Genomic DNA, 11,444 nt, shown 5'->3' on the forward strand with positions numbered 1-11,444 from the left:
AAAGAGCAGTGTATTCTTAACCAGACCACTTACTTAGGAGTTGTCAGTGTGGCCACAGCCTTATGGCACACTAATACACAGCTGCAAGTGTCCAGCATGAGTCAGCTCTGAGCAGCTGGGGCCGCCACTCACACACACACACAAACACACACACAAACACACACACGAACACACACACACACCTTTTAGACAAACACATCAATACGCCCCCTTTTAACACACATTTCTCCATTTGAATGACAGCAGGGGAAACAACTTGAGTTTAAAAGCTTCAATGTGTTCTGTTGAACAAGTATAAACCGCTGAAGTCTCCTCGCCTGCTGCCACCGGTGGCTTAGTAATGTTCAGTTTCAACAGTGCTCCAATTGAAGGACAGATACGATCAAATCACCAGACAAGAGGAGAAAGAGAATGGATAAGAATGTTGGAAGCAAGAAGAAGAGTGGGGGAAAATTAAGATGAAAGTAAGTGTTTCCAACCTGGGAAACGCAGACACAACATGCAGATCTTTCAAACAAGCAGAGCTATTGTTAACCACAGCTTGGCCTACAGAGAGATTCCAGCAGCTGGATTCAATTAGGGGCTTTCTTTAAGGGAGCAGGCCCCATCCACACTGCATGTCTCAGGTCTTAACACACAAAGTCAGATCGGGGAAGAAAAAAAACAAGGTCACACTTTCTCAGAGGCTGTTCTGACATTTGAACTCTCTCTGCATAAAACAGAACAGCAGCCACAGCACCACCATAAAAAAAGAGATATCTGACAAAAACTGCTGCGCTGTGTTGGACATGTCGGCCAGAATCAGTGCTCTCTGCTTCATCAGCAACCTCAGAGCATTTATGAGAGGAATCCACGGACAAAAACAGCTCCAAAGAATCTCTCTGCCAACCTTCTGTCCATCAAATTTATTTTACATCAAATCTGTAAATGTACAGGTGAAACTAAAAATATTCTTAGTATGTGTATATGCACACTGCGTACTTTACTACCAGCACCCCACACACTACTAAGCCAAACTTTAGCTGAAACATCTTGGACAAAGTAGTTGAGTCACTGTAAACAATCAGCAAATCACATCTCACTGAATTTCCTGGATGCATCCTGGATGAATATATCTTTAAGTGTGTCCCTGTTTTCCTCATGATTGTTCCTTCCATATCAAAACATGTTGCATGCTCTTGGTTGCAATTACTGTGACATCAGCATCTGGCCTGAAGTCAAACATGATGTCATGTGATCATACGTGCAGGTGCACACACAGCAGCATTTAATCTACAATGAAGTAACTATTAAAGCATCATGTGCTGTTTAATGTGATATAAGTCAAAATATTCTCCTTAGATAATTATTTATTGTTCATATAAAGCCACTTGAGAAGGACGCATTTGGCAGATAGTTGTGAATCGATGGGCTCATTATTTAAGTCAAAACACCAGTCCACAGTAAGAAGTAAGAAAAACTAACAGCTGGCATCATAGTGAATGTGGCTGCGTCCGCGGATTGGCTTCATTTCACAGTTTCAGGAACAGACGGGTGACGTCACGGAGGTTTCGTCCATGTTTTACACAGTCTATGTGGTTAACGGCAGAGAGTCACCAGTTAACAGGGTCACACTTTACACTGAAACACCAGCGACTTCTGTTAGTAAATAATTATCTCTGGACTTAGTTTTCTGGTTCTTTTGTTTTGAACCAGGTCTCAGACTCAGCAGTCTGTGTACTTTTTTTTTGGTTTGGGAGGGTTTCTGATTGATTGACACACGTTAACGTCCTGGTCTGTCACAGTCTGGTAAGTGTCCACGGATGATGCAGTCATGAGCATCGACTGACAGCTGTGTCTTTAAATTGCTCTCTGGGTAAACGCTGGATTTCTCCTCTAAAAACGTCTCTCCACCTAATATCTGTCCACTGCTGATCACTTCTGTCTACTTATTCCTATTTCACAAACCTGGGAGCCGTTTACCATCCGTCAAAGTGATGATATTTAATTTTAAAATATGTTTTTTGGTAGTTAACTCCTCCACGTCAGTTGACCAACATTTATACTCTGCAGTGCTTCTGCACACAAGTCGTGGGCGCATCCGGCGTTGTTAATAAAAACAAATTATCCCTCTATGAGATATGAACACAGTCTCTGTGATGTCACCTGTCTGTTTCTGAAACAGAGTTTTGAAGCCTATCGCTGGCAGGAGACATATTGGAAATGGAGTGAGCTTTGAGCCTCCAGACTAGCTTTAGGGTGCCTGCCTGTCAATCAGCTGAGCTGTGCCTCTGACTGGCTGAACACATGTTCTTAATATCTTCCAGAATACCGAGTATGGAAAAAAATGTCTCTTTTAACTTTTCAGACAGAAGACATTTTTTTTCATACTTGGTAGTAAATATCTTTTTTTATTTCTTTAGCACTCCCATCTTGCCTAATTTTTTCAAACCACAGGATGCTGCTTACTCTTCGCTTTCTATGGTATCAATTTTGCTGAGTGGCCTTCACTGTAGTTTAGCTGGCCTTTGCTGGTCTGGCGATGTGTTGCACAATCTACCAGGGCGAAACAGGAACCATTGTACCAGGATCTAAAAGTTTCAAGACCATCTGGTTAAAAAGCCCCCTGCTTAACTGTGGAACTTTTAATCTGTGCATCACAAATGTATTGCAACCCTTACTTTTCATGTTTTTGGCTTTTTTTTTTTCAGGAACGACAACAAATACACCCAACATTTCAACTTTCATATCAGAGTCTAGATTTGACCCGTGCTTTAATATCTCCCACCGGTAGTCAAGGGTGAATTAAATCTGAAAATTTTTCCTCGTTGCTTGGTATTTAACTCACTTCTCAAAATGTAGTTTATTCTGTGCTGTTTTTATTTTCTTAAACCTTGAATAAATGCATCAACACAGGAATCTTAAACATGTGTAAGGACATTCAGAACTGACTCAACGACTGTCATCAGGTCCATGCTGAGCAGTTTGCTCATGTGTAAAAGTGACGATCTGATGGGTTCATTCCTGCACGTTTTCACACAGAGAAACACAAGACTACAGCCATGTTACACAACAGACACACATATCGTACATCGCTTCAACCTGAACTTCTGATTAAGTTACAGAGCGGGGGTCAGGTGGGGTCTGTCTACCTTCTGGAAATAAAGTCATGAGAGTGTTTCTCTGACACGTTTGTTACATGTGTGTGCATGTGTGTGTCATCTCGTTTGCATGTTCACGGTGATGACTGAGACATTCGTGGGTATTTGTCACACACTCTGCATGACCTTCCTCCAGCTGACAAAAGTGCGCAAGCTGTTAAACAATCCCAATGTGGCATTAAATAAACCCATCACCAGCGCTGGAAGATAATCCCTCTTATGCGGTGTGGGAGTATCAGCAGGAAAGAGCCAGCGCCATTCCCAACCCATGCACGTCCTCCAATGCAACAAAAATTCAGTGAAACGCTGAACAAGCCAGAGGGTGCATACAGCTCACATTGACAGCCTCTGGTACATGTAGTGTGGCTCGCATTGAGCAGTCAGTCGCTGGTCATGCGTGGATCCAGAGCCGCTGACATAGACATATCAAAGCAACATGTTTGAGCTAATGTCTGGGTTTAGTTTTCCTCGCGTCCCCCGCTGCTCTGCGCGGAGCTTCAGCTCCACACAAACACACTTCTCTCCATCGTCACTTCACATCAAACACAACTGAGAGCTTCTTACCTCATGGCGAAAGTGTTGTCGGGCCAAACGTGTGACAAACTCCTCTGTAGGATGACTTGTACTGTTCGCAAAAAGTTCCCCCTTCAGTTCAAGGCTACAGGCGTCCCGATGAATGGGATTCCGACAGCGTGACAAGAAGCTTCACAGTTTTGCAGGCTATCCGGTAAAAAAAAAAATCCAAAAAAGAAAAGAAAAAATAAAATATGACTCCAAAAGAAACTATCAAACCCTACATGTTATGGAGCATCACAGCTCCGCTAGTGACGACAAGTCACTCGCAAGAAAAGTGTTGAAACGCAGCGTTTCTCGGGTCTTTTTGACGCACTTTTATCGGTGTGATGCGGCGCTGTGCCGCTCGGGTACCGGTCTGCTGCCGCTGCCTGCCCGCTGCAACACGTGCTGCGTTCAGGGACACACTCCGAGCTCGTAAAAAACACAACTGATGAAAAAAGTGGGAAAAAAATCGTTACAACAGCTCTCTTTTTCTCAATTTCAATTAGATGACTTCTTAAGCTCATCGCATGTATAGTGAAATATAAAATACTTAAAGTACATGTCCTACTCTCTTCAGCTGATGATGCGCCAAGCTGACTAACAACACTTTTTCTGACTCAGTTTAATGCACCATCCCCAGTAATAAAGTTGCAGCATCTTTGCTTTTCCGTCATCAGCAAAATAAATCTAAATTTTGCATTTGATAAAACAACTCATTCTAGGCAGCCTCCATGTGTGCTGTTTTTCTCTATCTCGGATTTACCACTGTAACTGAAGGCAACAATTTACGCAACTTGGGGGACGTAGCACGTACCAGTTGCCCCTGACAACCGAGTTGGCTCTTTCTCCTGTGTTTCTATGATGCTGAGAAGAGACCAAAGAAGACTGAAAATAGTTGCTATGAAATAAATGTGCAGATACAGACATGTTGTGGCCGACCTGCTCTCCTTTTTAGAAATTCCGTATCAGACTAAAAAACGCGCTGCACAAATAACCTCTGGAGCCAAGCCAGCATATCATAATGTAGACTACATACTGTCTCATGGGGGAGTCTGTGGTCTGCAGTTTAGCTTAGGATGTACCTTCTACGCGTAAAAGCAGAGAATCATGTGGATTTAGGTTGTTGAACTGTAAGTATGTTTTGAATTCCTGAAGAAATAAAGTCATATCGAAATGCCTCAACAAGTACAAAAGGTCTTCAATATTTAACTATCCATCTGTCTTAAATATTAAACAAAAGACTCATAGAAGAAGCAGTTTGGTCCTTGGAAATGAACCTCATTTGCTGCAGATTTGTCGTCTGAACATCCATGATGAGAATCTCCCGTTCCTCCACATCCCAAAGGTGCTCTATTGGATTGAGATCTGGGGACTGTGGAGGACATTTGAGTACAGGGAACTCATTGTCATGTTGAGGAAACCAGTCTGAGATGATTCCAGCTTTATGACATGGAGCGTTATCCTGCTGGAAGTAGCCATCAGAAGATGGGTACACTGTGCTCATAAAGGGATGGACATGGTCAGCAACAATACTCAGGTAGGCTGTGGACTTTAAACCAGGCTCAGTTGGTACTAAGGGGCCCAAAGTGTGCTAAGAAAATATCCTGCACACCATTACACCAGCAGCAGCAGCCTGAACCATTGATACAAGGCAGGATGGATCCATGCTTTCATGTTGTTGACGCCAAATTCTGACCCTACCATCTGAATGTGGAGCAGAAATCCAGACTTATTAGGCGAGGCAATGTTTTTTCAATCTTCTATTATCCACTTTTGGTGTTGCTGTGTGAATTGTGTGGTCTTCTGCTGCTGTAGTCCATCTGCCTCAAGGTTGGACGCGTTGTGTGTTCAGAGATGCTCTTCTGCAGACCTCGGTTGTAACCAGTGGTTATTTGAGTTACTGTTGTCTTTCTATCAGCTCCAACCAGTCTGTCCATTCTCCTCTGACCTCTGGCATCAACAAGGCATTTTCACCCACATAACTACCACTCACTGGATATTTTCTCTTCCTCTGTAAACCCTCGAGATGGTTGTGTGAAAATCTCAGTAGATCAGTTGAACAGGCAGTCAAAACTGGCACCGCGTTTCTGCCCAGTGTGTGGGCCTGGGTGTGTGTTTATGTCATGTGTCTGTCATCTAACATTAAACATCACCATTACTATAAGTGGAGGGCAGAAAGTGAAGCCAGTACTTTAAGCCACTTATCAACAGAGAGACCAAAAGAGGCTTAACAGAGCAGGGGCCAACTCAGTTTGTTTACAGAGAAAAATTAAAAGCAGCATTTCTTTATTTAGCTCTGAAGGGGAAACCATCAGCTGCCTCTCTGGGTTGTGTTATTCTGTTATCTATAAGGGCAATGTGAGGATGTTTATAAGGAGATTTAATGGCACAAATCTGCCCAAACAGCTTCAGTGAAAGCCCGGTTTTGGCCCCTGACTTCAAATGAAAACTCAGACCGTATCTGATGTGTGGATTAATGAAGACAGTGACACAATAAAGATGAAAAATAACAAAATAACTGAACCCTTAAGCTGTTACACCAATATTTAGAGGATGCTCTGCCGAACCTCCCGGTTGTCTGATGCTCTAAAAGAGGATTATGACAGGGTTTGAAAAAAAATAAAGAGGAAGAGGCAAAGGTCATATTTGGAGCTTTGCTGCTCTTATGTAATACTGCTGCACTTTGATGGAAAGGTTCACCTCTGTGGAAAGGGCAAACTGATTTTATCACAACCAAAAAGAAGTATGATCTCACAGTTTTGCTGCCAGTAAGGAGGTCTTCAATTCAAGACATTTAAATGAATGAAGTCACACATCAGTGCCCAGCCGTATCTATGTTCTACATGTGTTAATGTATGCTTTTGGGTAGTAATTTTTTTTTCTTGTATATTGATGTTGAACTTAAACAGATGAGTTGAATGGCTGAGCTAAAACTGGCTCATCTGATGATGAATTAGCCGTCAGCACAACGCCCACTCCTCACCAGCTCTGTTATTGTGACATCAAACCCACTGAAGCAGTAAATTCCTTCAGCTCTAAAGGTTGCTAAACTTACTCTCCTGCAACACTCACATTAAATTACTCTGAAGACGCCTGTTCCACTAAATGTTGAGGTGAAGACATCAATATTTCCTTCCTTAACTTTGTCTGCCATCTAGTGTTCAACATCAGTTATTGCACCCCCGTCCCTTTACAGTTGGAGCTCTCCTGATAACCACAGAGCTCTGTTCACATCTACAATTTTCATAAAGTTTGCTTGTGCCTTCACCCTACATCCCCTTTCTCCTCTTGGCTGAAGCATAACTTGTTTTCTTTCCTTGTGTCAGACAAGCAAAAACAGATTTTTGAACAAAATCTTAGATATGTGCTAACACAGGCACACCCCCCTCAAGCCAATTTGTTTTGTTGTCTGCACCACCCACTCACTGGACTCTAAACGTGAAGGAATGATGATGGAGTAACATCTTTTAGAGGAGGCAGGGTGATTGTGTGGGGTGACCAGGGGAGACATCTCCCTCCCTGGAATCTAACAATATGGACAAACCTCCAAACTACTTGTTCACAACACACTGGAATTTCTCATCAGTTTTATCAAACTGCAAATGCCTGTGTTAATTTTTTGCAAATGACAAAGTACAGATAGCCTACAGTTGGCACAGTTAGCCTAGATTTAGCAGAATTTTCAGGTGATATCTCTGTGATCTAAACTGATTGTTGATTCTCATGGTCAGTCTCTCCAAAACATGTCAGTAATATATATATATATATATATATATATATATATATATATATATATATATATATATATATATATATATATATATATATATATATTTATATATATATATATATGAGAGCACGAAAATTAGTGAAAGAACACCTAATCTGACGCTAATTTTGAGAGAAAGGCAATTTTACAGGATTCCGAGTGGCCCAAGCAGACGCTAGAGGGCGCTATATAAAAATGTCATCCTGTTTCCAGCAGAGCGTCTTACCGGATTCGCTCTGCGTGTTCTTCAAGTAAAAGTCATTTGGGTGTAGTGAACAATGATATCAGAATAAAAATACATCAAACTTTACCCAGTTGCTACAAGATCTTGGCCAGTTATAATTTGTCAGTCTTAGTCATGTCTTTAAGTCTATTAAAAAATCCCTCTAGCGCAGATTTATTTCCTTCTTATTCAAACTCTGCTCTTATTTTGAAGTCACAACACGGAAAAACTTCTGACGTCACGACACAGCTGCTGCGATTGGCTGTCTTCACGCTGGTGCTGATGTGGTGCTCCAGCGTTAGCAAACCGTCGTTAGATTCAACATATTTTTTGGTAAAATAAAGTCGTGATACGGTGAAAAATAATGCCTTTCTACCAGACGTGGGAGGAGTTCGCCCGTGCAGCGGAGAAACTGTACCTCACAGATCCAATGAAGGTGAAATCTGATTTCTGTTCATAACGTTGGTTAGCATGTTAGCTTGCGCAGCGTGTGAGCCAAATAACCTGGTCGTGTCTGAAACTTACAGATATGTTCTTTCATTTAGCTAAATTATTTCTTTCATTCTCTCTCTGCAGGTCAGAGTGGTTCTTAAGTACAGACATTGCGATGGAAATCTTTGCATCAAAGTGACTGACAATGCGGTGGTAAGTGAAGCGAGAATGTACTGTTTGATGTCGCAAAGACGTGTGGCTGAAAACGAGTTTGGGACCATTTTTTTCAGAGGACTTTTTTATTTACTGATCAGATAATCGTTTTTTTTTCTCGGTTCATAAGTAACGATTTTTGTCGCCCTTAAAGAGTAACTCGTTTTGAAATGGATCGTACGGGTTTACATCTGAGCAGTTGAAAACTACATTTACTGAACAGCAATCACCAACTTCCTTATTGAGTTTGTCTGCGCCACTTTTCACATAATGATCATCGATCAAAAACAGCTTTGACTCCGGCTTATCTGTGTCCGGTTGTCATTCGGATTATCACGGACAGCAATTCAGCAGCAACGGGCTTTTCAGCTTTTAATCAACTTTTATCTATTGTTCACCTTTCGTACAAATAAAATCAATTCAGAGTGCTTCAACAGTATAAAACAATATTAAAAATAGAATAATAGCAACAGAAAATAGCAGAAAGATTTTCAAAGTAGAGAATAATTGACACAAACGAAAGATATTTATGAAAGCAATTCAAAACTTTAAAAACGTTAACATTTTAAGGTAGTTATAAGGTTGTGAAACGTTTAAAAATGTAAATATATACAATTAAAAAGGCAATGGTGAAAGCTGAGGTAAGTAAAAGCCGGAAAATACCAAGACGCAAAACTAAAAGGTAATATGAAGAGAGATATTGATGAAAGAAACAAGACATTAAACAATCTAACTAAATACAGATCATATATGTTGGAAAATTAATAAACCCTCATTAAACTTGGCAAAATAAGTCTGAGTAAGTGTCATTCTGTAATCACAGTATCTTTATTTCTGAGGCAACACAAACTGACAAATTTAAGCCTTTCAGTTTGTAGACTAATAGGATTTGGAAAGGATGTCACACAGACACACACTCCACAAGACAAATGCTGCATTCCATTTGTACTTGGAAGTCGGAATTTCTAAGCTCCAAGTGGGAACGCCCGGGTGGAATGCCACTGGAGGTCAGAATTTCCAACTTGTAAGTTGGAGCACCCACAACACCCCTGAGTTCCTAGAAAAGAATTCCGATTTCAGGGGTAAATAGTAATCAAGCTCCTGTTAGATTCTTTTTATTTTAGAATTTCTGTCTAGTGTTTGTCGCATTAAATCAGTCGTATGAATAGCATTATTCAGTGTTTATATACACAAATACTGCTTTTATGGCAAGTTTTTCCAACTTGGCATTTGGGACGCTGAACTTGGAGAGGACGTCACTCCCACTCCCGACTTCCCAGTTCCAAGTACAAATAGAAAACAGCATGTGTCTGTGCTTGAACGGTACTGCCTTAAACAGGGATGTGAAATGTATTTTTCAAGGGAGAGACTGGGTCTGTTGTGCAGGTTTGAATCATTTTTTAAAGTAATAGGTTTTATGTTTTGGGACTGTTGCCTGTAGGAATATATATGTTACAATAAGAATGTAATAATGCAGAGAAGGTCAAATACAGCATTTTTAAAATATGGGTTTAAATCCATAATAATTCACTGTTCAATGATATTTTTCTATACAAGAAGCTTTCAAACCATCAATTAAAATAAAATAGGAAGATGACATGATTGAAGATGACAGTGGATACGTTTGACCTTATGTACTCTTGTGTTAATCTCCAGTGTTTACAGTACAAGACGGACCAGGCCCAGGATGTCAAGAAGATAGAGAAGCTCCACGGAAAATTGATGCGACTCATGGTGTCCAAAGAGACACACAGTGGGTCCATGGAGACAGACTGACGGGCTCCATGAGAACTGGAGCACTTGGACTGAGTTCAGTGGATGCAGTGGTTGTTGGGAGCACAGTACCATCAAAGTGCGACACAGAGTCTCAGAGATGGACAGAATTAAAAAGGATTGTGGAGAGATTGATAAGCTACCTTCCCTGGTTGGATACCATCAGAGATGTTTATATGTTATTCTCTCAGGATGCTGTTATTTTTGCTACTTGCTCAGATATAAAATCCCACTATCCCTGTCTTTATTGGGCATTTTGTTCATATCTCTGATGGTATAAACAAAAGGAAGTGCAAAGTAGGTGGCTGAGTAATTTCAGGAAATGAATGCAGGAGAAATTGAGGGGGGTTGGGAGGTGTGGGACTAAATGTGCAAAAGAACAAATCACCTGCTGCTGTGGAAGCAGCTTTGGTATTTTGATTTCTTTAAAGGAGGATTTTATTTATTTTTGTTTTTAAAGAGGGTGCAAAAAAAGCCAAGAAGGCATGAAGTTTTTTTTTTTTAAATTACATCTACCTTTAAGTGAATTTCAGCACAGCTTGCTCTCATTTTTATGTCCTAATGGACCAGTGCCGCATAAAATAAGTTTGTTTTGATTTCTTGAAAAAGATTTCCCAAATGAAAACCTGAAGCCTCCAAATGCCATTTTATTAACTGAGAATATCTGTGCTACAGTTTCAATAAATGTTAAGTTCCCCCTGTACAGTCACTCTCTGCTGGTTTCATTTTGTGTTGACATTTGACCAAATTTGTGTGAAACCAAAATCATTTGTTGAGATAAGGTGGACGGTGTGGCATTTTGGGGAAAATACCTAGTTTGAAACATGGTCCTCAGACTTTGGTTTGAAATCTTTGGCTCTAATTTAAAGGTGACACATACTACTAAAAGGAAGCAATACAGCAGCAGAGAAACTAAAAGAAACAGCCTGATACCATGGTCAAGCTTAAATCTGAGCAAAAGTCAAACCATTTGTGAAATGATTAACAAAAAAAAAACAACATAACTGTCAAGCCAGAATTCAATTTGCCAACAGTCTGGGTGATGTCAGGTCTGTGATGTCAGTTAGTTGTGATTCAGACTCTTCTGTTTTTGTTAGAACTTAAAAAAAACATATGTAATTTTCCCTTGCTTTTTTTTTTTTTTTTTACAGATTTTATTTAGGATTATTTATCTCTTCTTTTTTATGCTGATATGGACCAATGGGTCCAGTGAAATTAGGTATGAAGTAATATTTTAGACCAGCATATTTTGCTGGCAGGATGATCCAATCAACCAAATTGTCAAGCCAGAAACCAACTGTCTTTGATCCACACCAACTTCCTGTACAGGCGGGGA

At 40.5% G+C, this 11,444-nt stretch overlaps 2 protein-coding genes across 2 annotated transcripts in view; one reads left to right on the forward strand and one right to left on the reverse strand.

Annotated features, from left to right (window-relative positions):
• enah (ENAH actin regulator) overlaps positions 1–4,056 on the reverse strand; it is a 181,166-nt gene extending 177,110 nt beyond the window's left edge. The window contains exon 1 of the mRNA XM_074684926.1: positions 3,705–4,056. Coding sequence (XP_074541027.1) covers positions 3,705–3,709 — 5 coding nt within the window. The 5' untranslated portion in view covers positions 3,710–4,056. The remainder of the gene's footprint in view (positions 1–3,704) is intronic.
• A 3,883-nt stretch (positions 4,057–7,939) lies between these two features.
• Positions 7,940–10,605, forward strand: srp9 (signal recognition particle 9). The gene is made up of 3 exons (XM_074685285.1): positions 7,940–8,126; positions 8,267–8,335; positions 9,992–10,605. The coding sequence occupies exons 1-3, from the start codon at positions 8,055–8,057 to the stop codon at positions 10,109–10,111; spliced, it is 261 nt and encodes an 86-aa protein (XP_074541386.1). The 5' UTR covers positions 7,940–8,054; the 3' UTR covers positions 10,112–10,605.
• The last annotated feature ends 839 nt before the right edge of the window (positions 10,606–11,444 follow it).

The sequence above is a fragment of the Halichoeres trimaculatus genome, unplaced genomic scaffold, assembly GCF_033239565.1.
Source record: "Halichoeres trimaculatus isolate MK-OKI-2021-1 unplaced genomic scaffold, fHalTri1.1 fHalTri1_scaffold_13, whole genome shotgun sequence".
NCBI lineage: Eukaryota > Metazoa > Chordata > Actinopteri > Labriformes > Labridae > Halichoeres > Halichoeres trimaculatus.

Excerpts from the sequence above, each read along its gene's own strand:
- srp9 (XM_074685285.1), top strand. The coding sequence starts at position 8,055 with ATGCCTTTCTACCAGACGTGGGAGGAGTTCGCCCGTGCAGCGGAGAAA. Across the intron at positions 8,127-8,266 it reads ACCTCACAGATCCAATGAAG|GTCAGAGTGGTTCTTAAGTA; the intron begins GTGAAATCTGAT and ends CTCTCTCTGCAG. Across the intron at positions 8,336-9,991 it reads AAGTGACTGACAATGCGGTG|TGTTTACAGTACAAGACGGA; the intron begins GTAAGTGAAGCG and ends GTTAATCTCCAG.